Below are 25,784 nucleotides of genomic sequence, written 5' to 3'. Positions count from 1 at the left end.
CCCCACCTACTAAAGCAGCATCTTCAACGCAGTGTCAGTTCGGGAAGGTGGTAACTGCAGCCAGGGCCCTGCAAGCATCCATAGCCACTGCTGACCAAAAACTCGCCCCAGCTCGCCCTCTTCATCTCCACTCCTGGCTGCTTTCACCCGCCAGCCCCACGGCTGTATGGGGACAGCCCCGAAGACACAACTTCTCCTCCCCAGCTATGAGACACAGCTCTGGATCAACTGGATATTTTGAGAAAACACTGTTCGTTACCAGCTTGTGATTTTGCAGAGGGTAACGCAATTAGCTGCATCGTTGATTAGCCCATTGCGGTGCCCACTCTGAGCCACGCGAAGGAGCACGCTCTGCAGCTCAACAGGACGGAGCGCCAGAGCCACAACCAAGCCAGCTGCAAAGCAGGCATCCCGACACCAGAGACGGAGCACAGCAGCAGCAAGGCAAGCAGCTCTGGCTGAAAAGAAGCTTCTACCCTTACGGCAGGAGCAGGACCTTCCCGTGCTACTTCTGGGCCCCAGGAAGAGCTCTCCCCTCTCTGACACATGCCCCCTGCGAGGGAACGCGGCTCACAGTGAGGGTTTGCCTGCCGAAGCCCACCTGGTGGCTGGGCACAGGAACCAAGTAAATGCCACAGCAGCTCTGCAGCCATCCCCTCGGCTCAGGCGAGCGAGGAGCAGCACGGTGTTATCTCAGCCCTCGGCACTGCGCAGGGATGGTGCCCTGAGCAGGAGGCTCCACGCAGCCGCCTGCCAAGACACGATGCACAAGCAAACCCAGGCGAGAGCCCTCCTCTGCCAGGCAGGTCTTCTACTCGCACCCAGCACTAGTCCCACCAGCAACCCCGGGGCCAGTGACGGCTGTGGGAGAACCAAGTTGTCCGGGGCTGCGGCGCTCCCTCGTCAGGCTACAGCATTAAGTGGCACCAGGGACATGCCAGCCCTCTTGCTTGCTCGCAGAGGACCAGTCCCTCCAGCTGCTATGACACATCTCCGCACTCACCTCCCGACCACGCTGGAGGCACAGACTGAAGCAGACCAACCTCCTGCCCCAGCCTGCCTGGAGAGAGCTCGGCGGGTCCGAGCGAGGCCGTAAGCATGTACAGTCGCTGTCGTAGGGAGGATGCTACAATGGTATATACACAACGGAGCGGCTTCAACTACTTTGTGAGCACAAGTCTTAGATTTGACTGCCCTTGGCACCCTCCCCCATGAGAATCAGGGCTGGCAGGGGGGGTCTCCACGATGGGGGGAGGCATCCGAGCGAGCTGCGGGGTCAGAGGAAAGGCCGCGGGGAAGATCAGCTCGGCAGCAATGCCGTGAGGAGTCTCTGGGCTGGGGGGGGGCCCAAGAGCCCAGCGCACCCCAGGGTGCAGGAAGCCAGAGAGCCTCCTCGGTCCAGCTCCACCATAAGGCAACTTTTTTTTTTGTGTGGTTTTTTTTGTTTGTTTGATTTTTGTTGTTTTTTTTTCTTTTTCTTCAATAATATTTCCAAGGAAGAAAGCAAAGGGAGATGTCTTTTTAAAGGGTATTTTTGTTGTTTTTTAGAGGGGTTTGTGAGGGGTTTTTTTTGTTGTCATTTTTAATTTTTCCAAGAGAAAAGGAAGAGAAAACCTCCTTCAGCAAAGTCCTGTCTTTGCATGTGATGGGCATTCCTGGGGCAGTGGGGGCACCGTCCATGCGGGCTCAAGTCCAGGTGCCTGCCGGCCTCCCACCAGCTGTCCTCGCAGGAAGGAGTCAGAACAAGCCTATCCTTGGCAAAGGTCCTTTGGTTGACTTCCAAATTGTCCGTGATGGAAGGGAGAGACGGGCAGAGGGAGAGCCAGACCCTCGGGAAAGTTAGAGGTGAAGACACTGGGGAGGAGGGATCAGGAGGACGAACAGGGTGAAGCTCCTGTGGCGGCGGTCGGTGTGGGAGAGGCCCCGCCGTACGTGGAATGGGAGGTGTCAGCCAGGTCACGGAGATCAGAGGCTCCGCAGCATCACGACACGCTGCGGCTTCGGTCCCCCATCGGGGAACCTCGCTCCTCCGAGCTTCCCGAGCGGGCTGCCCTGTGATCCGAGGGGAGACACAGAGGGGAGGCGTCGGGGCCGCACAGCGCAGACTTGTTTTGGTAAATCCAGACGAACTTCTAGCAATAATTTAAAACTTGATATATATATATATAATAATAAAAAAATCCAACAACAGAAAACACAGCCCCAAACCTGGACGTTTATACAGAAAAAGAGCATCACAAATTCCTAATGTAAGCACCGGCCAGCTGTACACTAAGACATGAGTGTGTGCACAGGAGGGGAGAGAAGGGAAAGCAAAGGCTGGGTTTGCTGGGAGTGGGTCTGGCTCTGGTCAGGGTTGTAATAGCAAAATGGTGTTTCAGATGCAGATCATCTTTGCTTTCCAGCCACAAGAGAAAAAATCGTGTGCGCTGAAGTTTCTCCCAAACGGTCTATTCCTGGGTACCCACCTTACAGCTCCCTTCCTGTCCCACCCCCTCACGTCTCCCCTTCTCCAAGCCAGTCCCCCACCAACCCACCCCATCCCCCGGCAGGAAGCAGACGCTGCAGCCTCTCTACTTCCCCACTGTCTGCGATTCTGCAGCCGATGGGGCGGGGGATTGCTGGCTCAGGTTTTTGGCATCCTCTTGCGCAGGCTGGCTGGGTGAGGCGTGGGCTTGGCTGGATGGGCACTGGCTGACCGTTTTGCTGGAAGACTGGGATGGGTAGCGCTTCCTGCCATCTCCCCCTGACGTCGTAGGGTATCTCTTGTGTCCACCTTCCTCCCCCATGGGTGGCTGGAAGAGAAGCACCCCAGTATCAGCACAGCTCCCTCCAAATGCAGCTGCCCTTCCCCCTGGATCAGAGAACAACCTTCTTGCAAACCCCCAGTTGCAAATTCTCTCCCTGACACATAAGGAATCTTCCCCAAAGCACACAGATGACCTCTCCAGATCTACCACAGCCAGATTTGCTGAAAGTCAGACTGACTTCCAACCAAACACAAGGGTGACAACTTGCTCTCGGGCACCTCCTTCCCAACAGGGGCACAGTCCAAAAGACAAAGGCTCCGCACAATGCTGGCTCCACTCAAGCTATCAGGGCTCCCTTTCTTCCTTCCTCATCAGCAAAGATGGGCTCACCCAATTTCCCAGATTGCTGCTCTGAAGTGGATTTGCAATATTCAAACCCTGTGGCTTGTTCCTGGCCTGGCTGCAATGACACGAGCATGACACTAGGTGTCACTGACTTCCCCTGCCTGGCACTGCTTGGGGACTGGCCCCCAAAATCCTCCAACCCTGGAGGGGGCCATGGGGTGTTTGCAGAGGCCAGCGTAGTGCAGGCGTATCTACTCACATCCACTCGGAAGTCCTCGAGGCGCTTGAACTTGCTGAGGTATTCTTGCAGTTTGCTGTTAATGTCCAGGTTTTTGGCTTTGGAATATTTTAAGAAGGCCCAGAACTTTTCCAGCCCATAGAGCTGTCCTGAAGGGGAAGAAAACCAAACCAGGCATCAGCAGCACAAAAATCAAACCAGACATCAGAACCCTTTCCTCCAGGCTTCCCCACCATTCGTCCCATGGACCCTCCTGGCCCACCGATGGCCACAGCTGAGAACCTGGAAATTCATTACATCTGTAATGGTGAGCGCCCTCTTGACAGGGGGATGGTCCCCAGGCTTGGCTGACCTGGTGGTGGCAAGGCTCAGCCAATGCATGACCTTGAGAAACCTGAGAAGAACTGGTGCCTCTAGAGAAATGTTTTGGGAGAGCTACAGCCTCCCACTGCCCTCCTCCATCCCCCCAGCAGCGTTCAGGACCATCAGCATCCACTCAACCTCCCCCCATGAAGTAAACAACACAACACCCAGCCGGTCCCCATCACACACGTTAACCTACAGTGTTATGGGGCTTCCCCAAAGCCACAAGAAGAGGCCCAGAGTCAGACATGCCACTGGGCTACATCACTGCCAATCTCAGGGGAGGCCAAAGGAGGCACCTACCAGCTTCATAATCCTTGATGGTCTCTTCTTGAAAGTCCTTAAATATGTCTGGCCGGAATTTCTTCTCCAGCCCGTAGCTGTAGTATCTGAAAAGGCACTCCAGACCGTACCTGGGAACAGAGCAGCATGTGGTGACTGGACACTGCTGCAGGCAACACCCAGGCAGAGAAACTGCTGAGGCAGGAGCCCTGCTGCGCACCAGCAGCAGGAGGTGACTGAGGGCTACCCCAGTCCTACCTTCAAGCAAGGTAGAGATGCTGCCTTTGATTTGCTGTGAGCCCTGCAAAAGGCTGAATCCTTCTTCCCTCACTCCCCTCCCAGTAAAGGCCACACTCCGCCTCCTCTCCTACCTGTATCCCTCCTTCCCATCTTCCACAGCCAGTTGCTTGAACTCCTCGTACATTTTCTTGTTGAAGTGATCCCGGAGGAAGAAGGACCAGAACCGGAAAAGCGTGTTCATCTCCTGGGACTGACCAATGCCCAGTCGTTTCCGCTCTGTTTTGGGAAGAGGGGATGATTACAAGGCAGATCCTCTCCCAGGCAGCCAGCTCTTGCACAGGGGCTCACGTACAGGAGGGCCCTGTGGCACTGTGACTACATCCATCCCCAGCGCTCGACACCCTGAGCCACAGCTCACGGTTGCCACAAACTGCAAGGAAAACACCAGCTCCCAGCAAGGCTGTCCCATAGGACCCTGCTTAGCCCCGTGTGCGTGCTCCGCAGCCGCACCCTGCCCCCGATGCAGCGGGGCACAGACACCCTGCCCCACTCCTCACAGTGCAAGTGACCCTACCGTTAAGGCAGCGCCGACGGTACTTGTGGTAGACATGTTGTGTGAAGCCGTTCTCCTTGAGCAGCTCGTGCGAAGGATGCTGAAACTTGGGCAGGGACTGCGGGGTGCAGCCGTAGCTTCCAACAGCTGGGGTCCCCTCCGAGGGGCTGGAGCTGAGCATGAGAGACTCCTGTCAACCCCCATCCCTGGCATCACCCAACTGACAGTGGAGTGGGGTCACGCTCCATGCCATGGCACTTGTTTGTTGGACCCACTGACCCCCTGTGACTGTCTACTCTGGGTTTGGGACCTGAGCCATGGGGCAGACTACTAGGAAGGGAACCCATGGCTCCAACTGAGTCTCATCTCAATATTCCAAGGATTCAGACTTTCCTCAGCTTCTTCCGTGAGGGACAAGTTGAGTCCCAGTCCTTTCTGCAGCCACCTAACAAGAAACCTCCTCTGCAAAACCAGATTCTGCCTTTCCCCTTCCCTCCCACACTCGCTCCCTTTCCCATTTCTGGCCCCTCTGTGACCCAGCACGCTTGTCTCCAGTACCTGATGGAGGCAGTTCGGGGCCTATGCTCCCGCGAGTCCATCACCCAGCCCACGTGGCACTCCATCGGGGGGTTTGAACTGTGCCTTGTCTTCCTCTTCCGTGGAGTCTGCAAGACGCGGCAAATCAGGAAAGCGTCCCCTTCCTCCCCAGTCCCCAGCTGAGAAACCCCAGCTCCCGTCTCGCACCGCAGCCCTGGTCCCACCTTGGCATCTATCGTCCTGCCCTCTTTCACCACTGGGTAGAACCGGGGCGTCTGGGTTGGGTCCTTCAGCTGAGGCGTGCGAGGGGTCCGGGGGGTCCTGGCATTGCGGTAGTTGGGTGATTCTGGTACAGTCGTAGGCAAAGACCGGGCAATGGTTGAAGGTTCAGGAACTCCAAACAACTTGTTAGCCAAAGCATCTGTAGGTACTGCAGAGAGAAACCCCCCCCACCCTGAGTCAAGCTGAGCTCTGAGCATGAGAGCATCCCTACAGTCAAGGAACATCCATCTGGGAGACAGGAAACAGAGGGGCAGGAACGCAGGGACACATTCCAGCCCTCCGAGACAAGCAGCTTCAAATCCAGCATGTCACCAGCTTGGCCAGATAGCCCAAAGCCTAAGCAGCAGATCCAAGGACTGAGCTTCCAGGGATCTCAGAAGATATCTGCTTCCTAGGGGCTAACAGCAGCGACAAATTCTCCCTCCCAAGAGGGGGACAGGGCACCAGGGGCCACGCACAGGCAAACAAGGCCCAGAAGGTAGCTGCTTTCCAGGTACTCAGAGAGGGTCCAAGAGGAAAGTAACATCCAGGGAGATATATCAAAGTCTGCCAAGGTTTCCTCACTCAGCTGGGACATCCCTGCTTTTGGGCCTCCTATTCTGCAGCCCCAAAACACACAGCTGAGAGAAGAGCATTGCTCTGGGAAAGATAATCCCACAATCCCGTGGCCCCAGTTCCTTCTCTCCAGATGCTATGCAGCCTCCAAGTACCTCTCACCTGGGGGAATAAGGACATACTCAGTTCCACGCATTTGTGTCCCCTGTCTCTTACCTTGCTGGAACCTGGGGGGACCAGGAGGGACTTCCTGGTTTGGATCCACAGGGGGCTCTGGGGTCAGGGTGTCAAACTGCTCCCTGCTGATCATATTCACCTTCTTGAAGTTCTCCACCTCTTGCTGCATTGGAAGACGAAGATGATGAAGCAACCAGTTGCCCTCTTCTCCCCTCACCCCATCAGCTCAGCATGACCACGACTCTGCTTGTGCAACAGCCACAACGCTGGGCACCAAGTGCAGCCACAGGGCCTGGGTGCCCAGGAGCATGCTGCATAGAGGTAGCAGACAGAAGACTGGGCACTGCATGGGCCAGGTCTGAGCCATTGGCTGCTCTCGAGCTTTCAGGGATCCTACAAGGCAGGTCCACTAACCATCACTTGTTCTTTTCAGGCTTTTACCAACCCAGGTCAGTGCCAGTGCAACCAGGTTCAAGGCAAGCTCAGTAACCCATGCTTGGCCAGGACCCCACTGCCCCTGACACCTTCTTGTGTCGCTGGAGCCTCCTCCCTGCACTGTCACAGCCACACCGCCAGTGGGACACAACGGTCCCGTGCATCTTAAGGGCCCATAACCCCAGCACACACTGTCCCTCTGGCACCTGCTCTCTCCATGCCCTCAGTTTCTGCCACCCCAGACAGCAGCACCGCTTCAGCAACGTGCCAGGTACCAGACATGGGAACACTGAGCCCAGCTGGTAGCTCCAACAGGGCATCCCACCTCGCAGCCAAAATAATTTCCGTCGCTGAATGAGTCTAGGCAAGTCCCCAACTGCGAGAGTCACCAAGTTGGGACTCAAATGTTTCAAAGCGGCAGATGGGCTTTCTATAAAAAGCCCAAGTCTATGCAAACTGGCACCAAAACAGAGAAGAGCACAGGCCAAGTGCAGACCAGCCATCTATGAACCCATCCCCAATAAGTGTGGTCTCCATGGGAGCACTGGGCATTACAGACAGAGCAGAGACACCCAGTTCTCCCCATAGATCTGGCACTGCCTGCGAAGACCCTGGCAGACAGCAGACCAATGGGCCTCATGTTCCAGGTCACCTCGTTACTGACACTTTGTTTACCCGGCTGCAGCCTTATGCCACATTACAGAGCTGTGTTTATCTCTGATACAGCAGAGCATGATGCTGGGAACCAGGAATCCCAAGCTCTGCAAGAGGACTAATCCCATCTTAGCTCTACCCCACGAGTAAGCTGTAACCTGCTGCACTGCCCTTTCCAACCCACACCAACAAGGCTGCCAGGCTGCTGAGCACAAGGCTGCCCGTGCCCCTCACGCACTCCTGTCCTCAGATCAGCTGCTCTCACCTTGATCTGTGAATACTCTGGCTCAAACTGCTCTGTCCACAGGTCCTGCTCGTAGTAGTACAGCCCATCATTGATCACCTTGGCCAGCTCTGAGCTCATTTTAGCCCTGGATGTGTGGTTGCCAGTCCGGTCCCCGCCAGGATGCCGGCGCAGGTAAGGAGGTGTCTGTGTCACGATGAGGATCTTGTTCACATCCCGATCGTCGATCTCATAATCCGAATCTTCGTCTGACCAGTCGGTGAAGGTGTTCTTGCGGCCATCCATCTGCTCCATCTCCTCATCAAAGAGGAAGTCTAGCTCCTCAGGTTCATCTTGGTCCTTTTGCTTTTGCTGCTGTGGTGTCTTTGACTCCTCTGGTTTCTACAGGTAGGGGGGAAAGAGTAACACAGGATAAAGACCACACAGCAATGCAAGTCTACTGCTTGGCAACGCAACTACTGCCCCTTCACAGAATCATCAAGGTTGGAAAAGACCTTGAAGATCATCCAGTCCAACCATTAACCTAACGCTGACAGTTCCCAACTCCACCATATCCCTCAGTACTATGTCAACGCAACTCTTAAACACCTCCAGGGATGGGGACTCCACCACTGCCCTGGGCAGCCCTTACCACAGCCAGAAGCTGACCATCTGAGGAGAACACCTTATTTACACCACTGAGGAGCAGCTCCAAAGAGGGTCTCAAGAGGGGGCCAGGAGAAACTAAGACAGCACTCCCATGATCAAAAGACCCTATTTGATCTGAAACCCATCTACCCATGATTCAGGTCTCTCAGACAACTGGGAAATCCCCATCTTGACAACTCCTACATCACCACCTACCTTGGGCCTGGCTGGGGAGGGCCGAGGTCTCTTCTTCACTTCAATCCATGTCTCTGAATCCAGGTCTGGTAGACTTGCAGACAGGCCCTTGGGCATTGTCTTCAGGTTACTGACCTCCTCCGTTTTGGTAGGGACCGGGCTGGCAGGACGTGGGGAGCCAGGAGCAGACTCTAGAGCCAACAAGAGCCACAAGGTGCTTTAGAGGGAAGGAGGGAGCCTGGGGGCTTGTGTACTTCAAGCACTCAACTGAAGAGAGAGTTATTTTGGCAGCATGGCACAGCTTGTGGGACTAGCTAGCATACAGTGGCCAAAGAGCTCTGCAGGTGACCATTTCCCAGACAAAGTTTCCCCAGTTTGCCCACAAAGACCTAAAGCAGCTGCTCTTGGGGAAATCTTCCCACAGCAGTCTGGAGCTACTGGGAACAGATCTCCTGCCCAAACGAGTTCTAACAGCATCAAGAAGATCTTTTAGTTGGCTTCTTGGGCTCAGCCCTGGGCTCCTGCCAGCCCCCATGGGATGGGTGACAAGAGCAGGGGGCAGACCATGAAGGACAGCAGACCCTTCCCCAGCTGACATGGAGCTGACAGCTCCATACCTGCTGCCCATCTGTACCCTCACCCATTAAAGAAAGGTTGGGTTCATGAGTGTCCTCTGCTCTTCCCAGCAGTAGTAGAGTATTTCCAGGTACAGCCAAGAGACTTCCAAGCAGGACTGACCCTCCCCGAATCCCTTCAGCTCCCACAGAGGAAAAAAATCACAGTCTCTTTCACATTTCCCCATGCACAGAGATAGCAGCACTCTGCAGGTCTGAGGACAGAGCCCACACCAGCTCCCACCACCAAGCAGAAAGCAAACGGCAGAGCTCTGCCCTGGGGAACACTCCTGACTCTTAGGGTCTCAATCCTGCTGCAGTACTAGGACTGCAGCCACACCTCCCTCCACATTGCCCCAGTGCTCACCTGTCTCCTTCTGGAAGCTTTGCCGGGGCACAAACTCGGGGCAGTTGATGAACTGTGAGAAGTCTGTTTGTGTGTAGTCTGCCATAGGAGGGCCAGGCAGAGCCCATTTTTCTGGCTGCTCTTTTCTCCTGATCTTCTCGTCCACAATTTCCACCACCTTGCTGTCCTTCAGAGCCTGGAACCAAGTGATAACCAGTTAACTTAGGGCCCTGCCTTGGCACGTTGAGCAGCTCAGCCCCAGCCCTTCCTCCCTAGGAGGACCAAGAGGAGGAGAGAGCAAGTCAAGGACAAGGGAAGGCTCTGCTTGCATCTCACCCACAGCCCATCTAGAAAAGAGGCCTCAGACAGGAGTGGTGAGAAGCATAAGAAGGAAAGTTCATCACCTTGATGATGAGGCTGATGTCGGTGGTCAGCGCCTGCACCCGGTGGAAGCTGGCAATCAGGGTGATGGGAAGGAAGCCGTCTGAGTCCATCTTGCGACGCAGGAAGAAGTCTCGCTCCAGGTTGTCCACGCTGAAGTAATATTCTCTGTATGAACAACACATCAGTGAGAGGCAGCTCCAAGCCACTTTCCTCTGGGCACCACTGAGAAAATAATCCTCCCCTCTCACCTTCTGCTACTGTGAGGCTGAAGAGAGACAGCCTGGAGAGCCCTCACTTGGGGCAAACTGACACTGTAAGCTGTGTGGCAAAGTCCACACACCTCAGCTCTAACCCATGGGATCAGCTACACAGACTCCAGGGAGAGTACCTGTGAACTTACCACCACCACCCAATGCTCAGACAAGAGGTGGTGCTTACATCTGCCGCTTGATGTAGTCTTTGAGCAGTTCCTGGTCCACACTGTAGAGCTCAGCACTGCTGATGTTGTCGAAGTAGTAAGTGATGTTGCTAGCGTACTTCTGGGTGCGGGAGCCGTCCGAGCCCTCAAATTTCCGGTACCCATACTGGTAGTCAAAGTGCCCTGTAGGACACCAGTTAAGGGTCAGCACAGAGCCCCTGGGATCTGCTAGACAATGCACTGCCAGATGGGGCCAGACTCCTGCACAAACAGCTCCTCTGCACTGTTCCTGGGGCCCCCATGGCAGCCCACAATGGGGCATCACTCACCCCCATCCCTCACCCTTCTGCTCTCAGCCTTTGCTGCAGAAGGGATCCCAGTGAAGCTTCAACTCTTATCCAGGAGCAACTGGGCAGCCCAGGTGGCACACAAAGGCCCTACACTGAAGCTGCACCAGGGTTAGCACAGACACTGCCCTGTCAAATGCCAAGTGCAGATGCTCTTCCCCATCCAAGCCATGACTCCTGCTTGGCTCTCAACATGACATAAAGCCTACGCAGAGTATCAGCATGCTTCAACTTTTGCACACAGGGGTACTGCAAGGGGCAGAAAACAGGTGGAAGAGCTTGGCCTAAGCAGCGGAAAGACATTTGCCTTTATTAAAATACTAATAGAAATAATTTGCTTTTATTAAAAGCAGCTCAAGTTATGAGCTGGGATGACCTGCCACAATATTCTCCTGTATCCCTACAGTGCTCTGCCCTCCCCAGCCTGCTTTGGAGCCCCAACTCTCATACACACACAGAGCCCTGCACACTTCAGCACATGTCCTGCTCTCTCCCTACTGTCACAAGACCACACATACAGTGATCACCTCCTCTGCCACGGCCACGGCCCCTGCCACGGCCCCGGCCTCGGCCCCGGAAGGTCCCTCGCACAGCTCCTCCCTCGCTCTTCACGCTGGAGGTTTCGTCGTGGTCCTGCCAGCTGCGCTCATGCTTGTTGTCTGGGTGCCAGCCTGCAGAAGACAGGGAAGAAGAGGCAGGAGGAGCGTTACGAGATGAAAGCACTTCCCTGGAGCAAGCCTGCTGCACCCGGAGCCCTCTGAATGCAGGAAGCGTGCCCACTGCCCCATGCCATGCCTGGGCATCAGGGCTTGCTCTGCCCCGCAGCCAGGGCAGGGAGAGCTGGTCCCCAGCATCAGCCCTCACCTTTCAGCTCACTGCGGTTGTTGGAGGGGTGCCTGTGCTGCTCGTTTTGCCGGTTGTTCCGAGAGGCCGTTTTGTCCCTAGGCACCTCTGACTTCATGTCTATCTGCAAAGGGACCCACTTGTGTTTGTTGCCTGCAAAAGGACAGGGTTTGTGTGTGACACAGGTTCAGAGCACGTCTACTTCGTCCCCTGCAGCCCCCTCTTGCCACACAGCCCCCACACATGGAGGAGAGAGAGCAGCAGCAGGGCCTTTTGAACCGACCCTGTCCTCTGATATCCCTCCAGGCTTGGATTCAGAAAAGCTCCATCCTGGACTCTTGGGCATGGAGGGACATGAGAGACACTCCCCCCACCATTACTTCACGGCATTTGTCCTTCCTCTGCCCCTTTCTGCCCACCAAGGCTCATGTGTCAACCACAGGTGGTGCAACCCATGGTCAGGGGCTTTTCTGTGCCATCACAGAGCACACACAAGAGGGCAAGCTACTGCCACGCTCCCTAGGCACAGACTCCCCTACTTGGGCCCTGCTCCCACCAAAATGACACGCTGCCCCCTTGAAGCCTGCAAACACCTTTTCACCAGAGCTGACCCCATGCTGGGACCATGTCCTGCAGTAAGGCCCCCAAGAAGGCAGTGGATGCTCCCACCTAGCTGTGGGTCATAGCAGGGGGGACAGCACCCACCAGGTCCTGCCTTACCTTTCTTCTTCTGGGCTGACTTCTGGTTGTCATCATCACCATTCTTCTCCTCCCCAGACTCATCTGATTTGGTTTTCAGGCTCTCTTTACCATCACTACCATCGCCTTTCTCCTGCTCTTTCATGTCTTTCTTGACAGGCAGTTTCCGGAGAGATGGTGCTTTGTGCGGCTGCTGGAGACATATCAGTGCAGGAAAGATGTGAGAGGTGGGAGGAATGAAGAGCTGGACGCAGACCCCAGCTGTCCCAGCAGGAGCAGGAACAGGAGCATCCCTGCTCCATGCCTCCCAGAGCTGTTCTGTTCCCAGGGAAGGGCTTGTATCTGAGCAGAGCAACGGCCTCTACAGATGCTGTGAAGTACTCGAGGCGAGACACAATCCCCAGGCACAGAAGTTACCGAGATGAGCTGCTAGGAAGGCCTGGTGCTCCTTGGATGGGGGTGTCCTACAAGGGATCAGACTGCCCCAGTGGCAAAAGGGTGACTAACCCTCATGCCCTGATAGGCAGCCAGGAGCTGGCAAAGCAGCATCCAAAAATAGAAAGGTTTAAACAACACACATGTCCGTAGCAAGAGAGGAAGGCCATGCCCCTCGGGCACACCAGCCCTTTCTCGTTGTGTTTTCAGTTTCTCCTGTGAAAGTCTTGACTTTTGCCCAGCCCCCTTCTTGCACTGAGCAGCCCTGAGGAGAGCAGGTCTGGGAGCTGCCCTACCTGCTTCACCCAGCCAGGGGGGCTTAGATCAGGCTCCAGACTCCCAGAATAGCACTGGGGGAGGGAGCCCAACACACAAGAGTAGCCCTAAAAGGAAATCCCCTGCACGCTATTCCTGGCTGCCTCCGCACTGACACTCAGCACCCCAAATGGCCTGGCTCAGCCAGTGCTTCCAAAGGGACGGGGAGGGTCTGCAAGGGCCTTACCCTGCTCACCGGAGAGATTTTATGTTCTCACCTGGACACTCTTGTGGGCTATTTCTCCAGGTGTTGGCCAATTTGTGGCATCACCGAAGTCACCAACCTTGTATCCAAAGAGAAAGGTCTCATTAGTGCACAAGCTGCAGGTGCTATTCCCTGCATCAGCATCCAGAAGCCCTTCCAGACACAGCGCCGCTACCCACCGCTGCCCTGCAGACAGCCGTCCCCAAGAGGTTTGGGGATTTGGGGTGGCACCCACACCGCACACAAACAGCCCCTCCCCCCACCCAAGCAGGGCACCGAAATGAATCCCAAATAACTGCAGACAAGGCTATCAGGGATTGTAATGAGGCTGCCACCAGTTCTGTAAGCTATCAGCCTCTCAGCTCCCACTAAACTTTTTGCCCCAGCAGCAGCATTTGGCACCAAGCTGCCCGAGGTAACTCACTCATCATAGCCCTGTCCCTTGAACAGGGGAAGCACACAGCTTTCAGCATCCTCAATCACCTGAACCAACTACACCCCAGCGAAGAAGCTGCCTCCACCCAGTGGCAGATTACAGCAGGCAGAGCTTCGCTTAAGTGTCCAACTGCAACCAAGTGCAAATGGATCATGTAGTAGAATTGATGGGAAAGTTCAAACAGGTATCTGATGGTGATGAGAGCTCCCTCATCCCACACACTCCATGGCCACATGGGGGACCACCAGTCACTTCTCTGCTGAATAATTGAGCTGGCCTCTACCATCATTTCTACTTCCTCCAGGTTTCAGAGAGGACCTGCAGGACAGAAAGGACCCAAACAGCTGTCCAGGTACATGAAGAATCATGGCTGGGCAAACTACTCCTTGCCCTTGTGGGGTTATTCCTAAATTAATTTGGAGTGCCCAAGTTCCCCATGATATCATATTTCTACATTCAAGTGCCATGGTCTTCTCCCCAAGAGGTAGTTTCCTGGGAAAAGCCACCTCCAGTGCAGGACCATGCCTGTTTCACAGACAGGAGCACCTTCCATCCCCAGGGCCCTCCTCTCCCCAAGATGGAACAGTTAAGGAAAGCCCTATCAAGTTTCAGATGCGTCTTCACTGGCTGATGGGAGCCAACACCAACAGCCCATGTCCCTAGTTGTGCCCCAACTGCATGCAACATCCTCAGAAGCAACTGTCCCTCCATTACATTTATCCTCTGGAACAGATTGCCCTGGTTCCTCCAAAAGAGTCTTTGTTTGAAATCAATTACCCTGACTCTCTGTGTGCCAGTAAAGAACAGATTGCACAAGGGAAGAAAGGATCTGTGGACACAATGCTCCATCACAGCACTACCCTGTCTGCACTGCAAAGCATTGGCTAAGCCCACAGGGGACTTGGGGTGTCTTTGGGTGTGTGGTGAGAGTCTTTCCACAGCCAGTACTGTGCTCCAAGCATCTCCCTGAAAGAGAGGAGGTAAGAAAATCAGCCCTAACCTAGCTGGGCAGAAAATCAGTCCGGGCAGCATACAACACCACTAAAACGATGAAGAGGAGATGGGACAATCAGGACCTTCTCCTCCATGCTCTTGCGAGTGGCCAGGTCAGCACATCAACCCCTCCACAGCCAGGCTTGTGAAGGAAGCAGTCTGCTCATCAAACCCTCAAGATGCTCACAGAGCACTGACAACTGTGCCAGAAGCTGGTGGCCAGCAAGGGGGACAGCAGGCACAGTCTTACCTTGCTTCCTTTCCGCTGTCTCGGGTTGGCAGCCCTCACCACTTTCGCAGGAGTTGTATGTTCTGCAAAAGGAGGAGGAGAACAAAACTCTTACAACACAGCTGAGGCTCATGGAGGTGTTAGCTCTGGAGGGAAGCAGGTGAGAAGCAAGCTAGTTCCCTCTTCAGCAAAGGACAGCTCAGAGGAAAAGGTGAAAGGAAAACAGAGCCAGCTTCTGACCTGGATGGCAGAAGGGCTCCATCAAGATCACACAACACATGATCAATCCAGGTAGCCAAGAAACAGACCTTTAACCCCGTCCCACCACAGGAAGGCACTCCCTGACTTAGCTCAGCCCTCCCCACTTGGCCTTGCCAGCCAGGAAGGAGGGGTGGTGAGGAGTTAAGGTTGCTCTGTAAAGTGCCACACAGAACCTGATCTGCTGTTATGCGCAGCAAAACATGCCCTTGAACAGGCAAGGCCCATCTCCGAACCAAGGCGTCTGGCCCTCCCCAGGGATCAGAGAAGAGCTCTGACACATGGCACCGCTCAGCTCATGCTTTGATTTCCAGTGCACCCCAGCACGGGGCATCAAGTTCACAAGAGGGGAACATACAGAGAGAAGGAGGCAGACCCGGGAAATGCCTAAATCCTGCTACAGTCAAAACTATCTAGGCACTTGAGTGCCTCTAGGGTGTTTTAAGGTATCAGAGTGGAACTGCTGGGGTTCACACCACCGCAGACTTCACACAGGATTTCAGCCCCACCATGACCTGTCTCAGCTCCTGCTCATACACCACCTCCTTACAAGCAGCAGAAGAAATTTGACTTGTTTTCTCCCTCCCAGGCTTGGCTGTAAGGTCCCAGGCTCACGCAGGGCATGCACAGAGTCCAAGAGAGCAGCATGCTGTTGCCTCACACACACCAGCCCCAGGAGGAGCACATACGAGGGTCGTCTCTCCGACAGCAGCGCTCCGCAGGGACAGGAAAGCCTGCCGGCCCCTGGCTCGAGGGGCAGCCCATGCCAGATGCCACATGCCCAGCAGGAGCGACCATTTCTGCTGATTTCACTGGCTTGTTTCAAAGAAAAGCAGCCCAGATTGGGGTGGGGGGCAAGGCTGGGAGGGAAGTGAAGAGAGAGCCCCCAGGCATAGCAGAGGCTATCTTGGGATGCCCCGGGAAAACACCCGGGAATAGCCTACCCAGCTCCACTCAAAGCTGGCTTTGATCTCCTGCATAAGGCAGGACAACTTTGCCTAGATGATCAAAACCGGTCCTCTTCCTAGCCTTGAAACCTGTGATTCATCCTGTTGGCCCAGCCTTGCTCAGAGCTGGAGGCTTTGAAGTGTCAGTATGACAGAGTCAGACATGACATGACAGAGCCACGTGCGCCCCTTCCCCAGTTCCCTTCCCTAAGGCTCCTCTGTGGGGATTTCACCCTCAGGACAGTCCAAGCTCTCAGCTGGATCCCCAAATCTTCCCCTTTCTCCCCAGAACCCAGCCCACATGCACCACCTCCCCCCTGGAGCAGCAGCAGTTCCACATGTCCCTCACTTATTCCACGTGCACTTCATTGAGAATCCCAGTTCCACGATACAAAGTTTACCACAAGGCTTTTAAATTTTCCTGCTAGTGTAGGAAGAGCAAGTGCTTTCAAAACAGCCCCTAAAATCTTCCACTCAAACGCCCACAGATGTCACCAACTAAATATAGCTTCAAAAGCCACCAAGCGCTACACAGTGCAAACCCGCAGCCAGCCTCGTTTTCCACAGGTATGGAGCACCACTGCCTGCTCTGACAGCACCGATATACCTGGCACCATGAAAAAGAAAAATAACTCAACTTGCTCTGCAGCCTGATTAGGCACCAATCTCCCCAGCTGGGGAAGAGCAGGGATCCCTCTTTCACTGGGAGCATCTCAGCTGGGTGCCTGCTCCCACTACACTGCAGCCCCGGAGCTCCTGGCAATGGCATCCAGCCCTTTCCTCCAGCTGCTTCAGCTCAGGAGCCTCGCGGTCATAGATGTCCTTGTGCTTTTTTGGGGACCAGTCAAAGAGGCCCCCTCACAACCTCTAGTGAAAGAGGATGCAGAGGAACAGGCTGCAGAGATGGGTGCCATGGACTCCATCTTTGCGGGGGAGGAAGGAGATTGTTTGAAACAAGTTTTGCTACTTTCCTTATCTGAAAGATAGGAACAGGGATCCCTTATCTAGCTGAGGTGCTAAGAAGAGTAATTAGCATTTGCAGAGTGCTGCGGAAGACAAAACACGCAAAGCAAAGTGCTGCAGCCTGGCAGGGAGGCTGCTCCAGGGAGCAAAGCCAGCCAGCACCACAGTGGGAGCTGCAGGTGGCTCTCGCCAGTGTGGATGGAGTGGAGATCTGCAAGTCATGGTGGAGACTGCTCAGACCAAGGCAGGAGACCGAGGGGGTGTAACCATCCTAGTGGATAGACAGACAGACACACCATTCGCAGAGCCAAGAGCCACGGTGAGCAGGAGCTGTGCATGTCTGGCACTCTCCAGGGCACATCAGCTTAACTGAGAGCCCCAGCTCCAATCCATCAGCGATTCTGCAGTCAAGCTCCTGGACATCCAACCCCAAACTGCTCTTCATGTTTTCTTGCAGAGAAACCCAAACATTTATAAACCAAAACCAACCTGTGCAAAACATATTAGGCTAACTCAGGTGCTAAGGCTTCAGAAGAAAACCTTCCTACGAAGACAGCAACGTTGTCTTGTGGTGCACAGCTGAAAAGAGCCCCTGGCAAACCCGCTGCCCTTTGTCACTGCATCAACCGGGGAAATGGGCAGCAACTGGGTGTCACTCACCCCCAGACAAGAGCTCAGGACAAGCAGTGCTAGTGAGGGATACTAGATACTGCCCTGGTTGACAGACTAGCCCTTAAAAGCTGCTGACAGATGTCTCAGACCTCCTGACATCTCACAAACCTCCTTTTGCATTTATTTGGTGGCAGTAAGTAATTTTCAGTTGCAGTAGCACCGCTTGGTCGCCCCCACCACCCCCACCAAAACCCAGGATCCCTCCATGCAAGGGGACAGACAGAACAGCTGCAGCAGGAGCCAGGGCTTTAGTGGTGTGAGACTGGCAAGGGGACAGTGGGCAGGGAAGGAAGGAGCAGCTTTGCCTGTGGCCACAGAGCAAATGCTGGCACAGCCAGGAACAGATAAGCAGGTCTTGAGTTTTGATCTGCTGCCTGCAGCCAGAACCAGCTCGTTTGCCCGTGGGGTTGCCCAGCCACGCAGAGGTTATTTCTTAACAACCAAGGGGACAAGGCACAGGTGGGAGCACCATGTCCCCAATGCCAGGATTGCAGCCAAACCCCTCCCCATGGCCAAGGCACCGTTAAAGCATTCCCTGGCTTTTGATTCTCACTCCCTAACACACCGGGTGAGCACCAAGAAGGGCAAGGCTGTGCAGACACCTTGTGCTTTCCTTCCAGCCCGCGGCTGGCTGTGGCACAGCCCTTGAGGCGGGAAGCTCGCAGGGGCATCCAGGTGAGCAAACGCCTTGTACCTGGAAGGAGAAGAGTCATTGCACAAGGACCAAACAGCCAGGGCAACAGCAGCTTCACAGCTAAATGTGCCTCCCTGCCCCGAGAGGGACACATGCTGCAGGATCACTCTGAGCTCAGCCTAGGAGACGTTATTTACTATTTTACCTGGGAAAAGCAAACCTAACACCCAGTGGCCTGGTTCCCTGTCTTTTCTTACATTCAATGCAGCTTGTGATACATTTTTAGAGAAGGCAGATGAAATCTGCAGGACTGGGCAGAGACCTGGCGTTATACTGCAGAAATACCTGCACCTCTAGCAAGAAAGCTGTAGTACCTGCTCGTGGTGTACCGCTCATGTACAACATAGACAAGACCTCAGAGCACCCTAGCACCAGCTGGGACAACCTCAGAGGGCAGCCCAGGCTCCCAGCAGGAATGCAGAGTCCTCAGCTCCAACACACGCTCCATCCCTGACACAGCACACCTCTCCTTCCCCTGCAGCTAAGTCAACAGAAAGGAGCCGGCCTGCCCCCAAGCTGCTCCAGCCCACAGCCCAGCACCTAGGAAAAACTGCTAATGAAGGCAGTTTTGAAGCCAAGAGCCCGGACTTTGTGCTGGGGAGGCTGAGGCAGGGGCGCATGCTCCGTGCTGCAGGTCCTGCTGGGGCTGAAGAGCCAAACTGGTATCCCCAGTTTCCCCAGAGCCCTGGCAGGAGCCCGAGGGCATTGTGCAGGACAGTCGTCCAGGCACTCTGCAGTCCAACGGGATCCACTTCACTACTCAACAGCCTCTGAACGATCTTCCCTCCCTCCCATGCTCCATGGGACCATCCTGCCGCACACAAGGACCACAGCTCATAACCAACACGACAGGACACTCACTCCAGCAATGCTTCTTCAAGGTCTCTAGGTGAGAAAGAGCAAGCGCAGCTTGGGCAAGGGTGAGCTGAGCCCTGAGCAGCCTGGGGGTCTGGAGGTGAGAGGGGAACAGTGCCCCAGTCAAAATGGCAGAGCAAGGAAAAGGTATTGCCCTCCTGAGAAACCAATGGACACCCAGGTACAACAACTTCTGAAAAGAGTAAAGACAGAAACCATTAGACAGCTTACACCAAAGAGGACTGCTACTCACTCACACTATTTGTATATATGCACTCATTGTCCAGGCAGAGAAAATCAGCCTGGGGATTAGCTGTCTCCCCTGGAGACAGCCAGCTCCTTCAGTCTTTCCAGGAGGGCAGGAAAGTCCCTCCTGAGGTATGACACACAGGACAGTGTGGAGGGACAGCACCAACCTGTAAAGCAATACCTGTAAGAAAGAGGGACCCAGCAGGCAGGCAGCCACAGCCAAGCCTGCCATGGCTGCAAAAATCCCCTTGCTGCCCCAAAGGAGACCTAGGGAGCTAACAGAGAAGAGCTACACAAAGGTTTATCTCCACCTTGCCAACATGGGAAACTCAGAGCACCAACCTTGTCCCTGTCCTTCCTCCAGGCCTCAAGCAAGCTTTCTCCCATAGCAACCTGACCCACACAGCAGCAGGGGCAAGACACTGATTCGGAGGCTCTCCTGTGACACTCATCACTGCCCATGCACTCGAACTCCACAACTGGGAGTTTGAGCCTGACTGAGCCATCAGGGGACATAGCTGGCAAGCTTTGTGCCCACCAACACCACACCTTCTCTGGAGACATTTGCAGGATCAGTCCTGCAGACCAGATGTGACCTGCAAGCTGAGAACTGCCTTCCTCACCCCACCTGCTGTGGGCAGTGCTGAAGGATTTTCTTATTGACAGTCCATCCCATGAGGGCCCCCTTGAAGTTACAGGCAGGAAAGCCTTGAGGGACAGACAGACCCTTCCTGCTCACCTCCTGTGGCTGCTGCACCCATTTCTTCATCAGGAAGACAGCGGCAGTGGACAACACACCCTTACTGTAAAGGGGCTGGGAAGCACAGGCAGTCGGGAGGGGACTTCAGTCTCTCCAGGGAGTGATTTGGTAGCACCTCTGCGTGCAGAGAGAGGTGCAGATACCCCCAGAAACCAAGGAGTAGCTTCCACCTCTGCCTGCCTCAGCCATACGTCACAGCTAATGCCAGACTGAGATGGGAAATGCTTGTCTCTGTAGCTCCATGCACAAGCAGAAAAGCCTGGGATTTATAAAGCTGACTGCTTGGCATGCTCACATTTTGCTGAAGACATCATAAGGTACAAAAACCCAGCAAGTTTCAGGGCAAACTGGGCATGCTGACTGCTTCTTCTCTGGGTTTGCAACATTTCACAGCTCTACCTCCTGCCAAATGACTGTTGCAGCTGGAGGTGCATGCATGAGAAATCAAGGGAGCACTGGATGGAGTTCTTCAACGGCTTTAAAAGAGATGCTATCACAAGGACAAGGACCGTCTTCCAGCATAAAGGAGTGAGTGTCAACAGGGGCTCCCACAGGCGCCTGGGGACTGCACAGAACCACAGCAGGCCCCACCAGCTGCAGCATGTGGCCTCACAGCTGGCACCACAGCATCTGGCCTTGTTTACAAAGGTAAGAGGGATATTTGCAACATCTCTGCAACATCAGAAGTTTCCTGCACATGCAAGAAAAACTGCATTAGAATGGGCAAGGTTAGGACCAAGCAGAAGACCAGACCCTTAAGCTGCATGGCTGAGCAGGATTCGGACTTGTCAGGCATGTGGGAAGCCTGTTCAGTAGGAGCAAGAAACAAGCTGCAGGCACCATGGCTCAAAGCCTTCCAAGCAATTTTGTGCAGCTCCTCAGCACACAGCTCCACCTTACAAGCCCTACTGTAACAGCAAAGGAAGTAGAGAGCTGCCTACACTTTTCTGCAATGTAAGCTCTGCAACTGCTGCAAAGATCACTCGCTAAAAATAACTTCAAAAAGGGCATCTGACAGCTCCACAGAGCGCATGAGAACACTCCCACCTGGGTGTCCTAGGCAGGCTGCGAGAGCTGAGGAGTTTGCCCTGGAAAAGTGCTGGGAGAGAGGCCATGGGTACAAGCAGTTTCAATACAGCATGCCAGGACAGCACTGTCAGGGGCTGGGAGTGTGGGCATTGAGTTATATTCCCAGCTCTTCAAGCCCTTGCATCCCTCAGCTGATACTCCTAAAACAGCCCCGGAGCAGGGGGAGGTGAAGCAGCTCAGGACACTGGCAGAGCCTTGTCTCTCTGCCGAGGGCACCTCCCTACAGGCAGCGCAGACCTGCACAGAGACCTTCAGAGCAGGCAGGGGCACCAGATGTAACACAGCCTGGGTCACAGGGAGCTGACAAACTGCATTGCTTCTTAAATGCACATAACTGTCATAAGCTCTGCACACCCAAGCTATCTGCAGGATCTGACTTTTCTTTCCAGGGCAAATGAGAGCCAGGAAGGATCCAGACTTAGCAAAGATGCAGCCTCCCAGTCCAAGACAAAAACCCTTCGATTTGTGGCCAAGCTATGCTCCAGAAGGAGCAGGTTAAGAAACGCCGACAGGCATTTCTAACGTTAACAGCATCAGTGAGGGCACCGTGGATTCTTCCTGGCACAGACAGCTACTATTAAAGGTAGTAAATGAACCCTCTCAAGGGTGACTGACATCTTTCCACTGCTTTTTCAAGCAACACTCTTCCCTGAAGAGGTTTTCTAGGAAACTTTTGACACAATCCACACTCACACCACTGCACCGATCCCCGAGATGCCAGGCTCACGCAAAATGAAATAGCACAGGAACCCCCCCTCTTTTCTAAGGGAAACCAAGCCCTAAACTCTGTTTGAGGTCTCTGCTGGGAAAACCAGTGGTTCCCACACCCCCGAAGGCATCACAATGGGGATGCAGCCAAGGTGACCCAGCTGATGGGACTCCAGAAACTGTCAAAACGAGGGAGCCGTGCTGGCTCAGGCCCCCACAGTTGCTGAGCCACCCTGCTCTCCCTGACCAGGGAGAAAGGTACCCATCACTCCACCATGCTGCAGGAGAGGCTACTCCAGCACCAGTGCCTGACCCAGTTTGTCTAGTACATACAAGTCTCCCGTGGGCAGAGCATTTAGCCAGCAACTTCTCTGCCATCATGTAAGAGAGAAAAGCCTCCAAGGACACCTGCAAACACTCTGTCAGGTTAAATGGTTCAGGGAGAGGGGCGAGAAAAGCCAGCGACATTCCCTCTCAAACACCACATCAGTCCATCACAGGCAGGCTGGAGCCCCTGAGAAAATGCACGAGTTGATCCAGCTGCTGCTCAGGGTGGCGAGGCACAGCAAGGACACCTCAGCGTTGGGAGAGGAGGGTGCTCAAGGCAAGGCTGCAGGGCCCAGGGCATGCAGGCGGGCCAAATCATGGAGGAGCCAATGGGTCAGGCTCTCCTCCAAGCTGGCTCAAAGACCAGCTGATAGTTCATGACCTCAAAAAATAAAAATCAGTGGTGGAGGAGAGAGAGGGGTGACATGAGCAGGAACTACAGGACAGCAGGGACAGACACACAAGGCATGGCAGGACTCCCAACTCCTAATAAAACACAGCAGCAAAAGACCCAGCCCACTCACCTTTGGGGGCAACTGATTTCCAAATTAAAGGGGGTTGTCCACCCTCCAGGAGGGACCAGGAGCAGTTTTCCTCAGCTCCTGCTTACCTCTGCTGCACTGCTCTGCTTGTTCTGCCAGGCTCTAATGAAAAGCTAGTTAACAGTTAATTATTACCCATTCAGACACACGATCCCCTACTCTGACCGACTGCCGGCTGGGAGGGATAAGACAGTCACGTGACACAAAAATCCCGGCCTTATGAAAGCATGGTCAACTATATTTAGTTGGAAAAACGATGACCTAGCGAGCCCGCACCTCCCTGGCCCCCCCTTGGAGGAGCTGACCTGCCACCTCCGGAGATCCTACCTCCATGGCACCCAGGAAGTCCCTCATCCAGTTCCAACACCAAGAGGGGGATGGCTGGTCTGAGGGTGAGCCCAGTGTGCTCACACTCACACACACACTCTCACACACACACACACACACACAGGCTGTCCTGGGGGGCCAGACCAACACACACCCTGGGCCACAAGCACCTTCCCTCCCCATCCTCGGCACTGCACAGTGGGTCACCTTGTCAGCGGCAAAAGCTGATAAGCACCAAAAGCAACAAACAGGGCCCTGCCCAACGTCCTGGACCTTATCTTGAAAGCAGGAGGCACACTGGGAACCTGACCAGTGTGACCAGTGCAATGGTGGCATTCAGCAGCAATGCTCTTGCTGCCAGCCTCTGCCTGCCTAGGGTTGGGGATGTTCAGAGCTGGAGATGGGAGTTTGCCTCACCTGGTTCAGTCCACCCACCTCTGCATGGCAGCTGGATGAATGAGATAGATACGGCCATGCTGAGAACAGAGAGGGGAGCAAAGGCAGCCATGCAGCAGTCACGCACGTGTGCCGCTGCTGTGGAGAGAAGGTCCCAGAAAAAAGATGTGAGGCAACAAGAGGCGAGAGCATCACCTGCTCCCCCTCCCACTGCAGTGGAAGAGCTTCAAAGGAGAAGAAAAAAAAAACAAAAAAAACACCACCAAAGCCTGAAGACCAGACATCATTAATCTCCTGTCATCAGCAGAGGGGTGCTCTCCGCCTGCATCCCGCTGCAGCCGATGAGACAGCACAACCGGCACTGCCCGTAGGATGAACGGGAAGAGGTCACTGCGCTGCTGCCGAACGCAAGGCATCGCACTGGTGGGATCCCTTCAGTGGCCATCAGCCTCTTCTGCAGCTACATCTGGGGACTTGGAAGCTGACAAAACCCTTCCTGGGAAGCATCTGGTACATCTCACTGTAAATATTTAGCAACGAAGAAACAGGAATTGAGCGCCAAGTGCCTGGCGTGAGACCCTCCGGCTCTGAATATTCACACTGTCTAGGAGGGGTCTGAGCAGCTCCCACAGCCTGTGCCAGTGGAGGGGGTGAGGGGTCACACAAGGCAAAGGTGCAAACTCCACAAAAAACCTGCCTCTGGAAAACCCGTCATCTTAAAGAAGAGAGACAGAGACTTTCTAGAAATGAGACTGTGACGTAACTTAAGTAACACCATTCTTAGTTCCTCCCTGCTGTGATTCCCGTGCCCAGCTTTGGCTACTCCTCCAGAGGGATCTCTGCCGGACCGGTGTGTCCCCTGTGCAGCAGCCACTTGCAAAGTGACGGCTAGACCTCGCCCTCCAAGCCTGCACCAATTCAGCTGCAAACCTGCTTCCCGACTGCATACGTAACAAAAGGAAACTGAGCAGCAGCTCAGATTGCAAGGCCAAGGAAGACAAAGCCACCACCAGGCAGAAATCTAGCCCCACCTCTTGGGGCAAGGGAAAGCAATAGCGATTTGGTGGTAGGACCAGGTGCAGCAAACACTCCCAGGAGTTTAGAGAGGTCAGACCTAGGTCACCTGCTAAACAGGGTGTCTCCAGAAATGAGCTGAAGAAATCCTACAGTCCCATAACCACCCGGATTAAACTAAGCACAGGTATGGGGGCTTCCTCCCACTGGCAAATCCAGAGCATTAAAATCATGATAACAAGGCAGCCAAACATCCTTGCAATCTTTGAGAGCAGGCAGAAAGGCGCTTTTTTTTTTTTTTTTTTTCTACTTAAGGATTACTGTACCTCAGCTGAGCCAATTTCAGGGCATGCTCTCCAATCACAAGACAACATCCCCACTTACATCTCCCACCTTAAGTCAGACACAGTGAAATCCAAGATTTTTCTGAAGAACTTTGTTGTAACAAATACTCCCAACTTCCTTCCTGGGTGCACAATCACGTGGATCCTGCTGCATAAACCACTCTCTCCAATCCAGGCAACTCTGGTACTACAGGTGGCTGTCTCCCTGTCTCAATACACAGCCTAAGAGTAAAACACCCTAATCGGAGTGAGCCTTCCCAAAGGAGTCAGGAATACCCAGCTACAGAGTGCAACACAGCACTCTCTCTCCTAATTTAAAAATCCATCTCTCCTCCTTTTCTTTATAAAAGATTAAAAGTTGCTTCCTTGCAGTGAGAGCATCACCCACATCTCTTTATGGAAAACTTCACAGCATTTAATTCAAAGTGGCATTTATAACTTGAAAGGTATCTCAGCCACTGCTGACAATTCTCCAAAACGATCAGCTCAGGGTGCAGCAGAAGATTAAAAAAACCCCAAAACATCAGGAGTAGTGAGACCAAGACAGAACATCACTTGCCACTCTGTTGAACACCAGTGCATCCACAACTGCACCCTGCAGTCAACTCTGGTCTCTGCATTTCAACAAGAGCACAGCAGTGCTATAGCTGCACAGAGAAAAGCAATTACATCGCTCCTTAAGAGGCGAGACTAAAAGGGCTGGGATCTTCCACTACTGAGGAGGAGGGCTGGCTGCAGTGTACAATGCTAGGAGGGCACAAGAACAGCACACAAAGCTAGCAGGGGATCTGTTTAAAGCAAGAAAAAAAATATTTCCTTAAATAGCAGGCACCAAACTTCACCACTCCCTGTGACAGCAAGTCCTGGGAGGTGGACAGCACTGGTGGCCTTGCAGAGG

The 25,784-nt window shown here is 54.2% G+C and overlaps 1 protein-coding gene across 1 annotated transcript in view; it reads right to left on the bottom strand.

Moving 5' to 3' along the window:
* Positions 1-2,274: 2,274 nt before the first annotated feature.
* The window catches only part of LARP1 (La ribonucleoprotein domain family member 1), a 41,802-nt gene continuing 18,292 nt past the window's right edge, over positions 2,275-25,784 (bottom strand). Inside the window, exons 3-20 of the mRNA XM_026858003.1 lie at positions 14,763-14,824; positions 13,097-13,162; positions 12,150-12,321; positions 11,451-11,582; positions 11,114-11,257; positions 10,260-10,422; positions 9,842-9,986; positions 9,459-9,633; positions 8,499-8,668; positions 7,677-8,036; positions 6,362-6,485; positions 5,533-5,738; positions 5,330-5,436; positions 4,793-4,944; positions 4,350-4,494; positions 4,000-4,109; positions 3,355-3,482; positions 2,275-2,795 (exon numbers count right to left, since the gene is read on the bottom strand). Of these exons, the coding sequence (XP_026713804.1) occupies positions 2,574-2,795; positions 3,355-3,482; positions 4,000-4,109; positions 4,350-4,494; positions 4,793-4,944; positions 5,330-5,436; positions 5,533-5,738; positions 6,362-6,485; positions 7,677-8,036; positions 8,499-8,668; positions 9,459-9,633; positions 9,842-9,986; positions 10,260-10,422; positions 11,114-11,257; positions 11,451-11,582; positions 12,150-12,321; positions 13,097-13,162; positions 14,763-14,824 (2,783 nt within the window). The 3' untranslated portion in view covers positions 2,275-2,573. The remainder of the gene's footprint in view (positions 2,796-3,354; positions 3,483-3,999; positions 4,110-4,349; positions 4,495-4,792; positions 4,945-5,329; positions 5,437-5,532; positions 5,739-6,361; positions 6,486-7,676; positions 8,037-8,498; positions 8,669-9,458; positions 9,634-9,841; positions 9,987-10,259; positions 10,423-11,113; positions 11,258-11,450; positions 11,583-12,149; positions 12,322-13,096; positions 13,163-14,762; positions 14,825-25,784) is intronic.

The sequence above is a fragment of the Athene cunicularia genome (genome assembly GCF_003259725.1).
Source record: "Athene cunicularia isolate RWA chromosome 13 unlocalized genomic scaffold, athCun1 chr13_part1, whole genome shotgun sequence".
Lineage (NCBI taxonomy): Eukaryota > Metazoa > Chordata > Aves > Strigiformes > Strigidae > Athene > Athene cunicularia.
The sequence above is the reverse complement of the archived record's forward strand: the minus strand, read 5'-3'. Positions and strand labels throughout refer to the sequence as shown.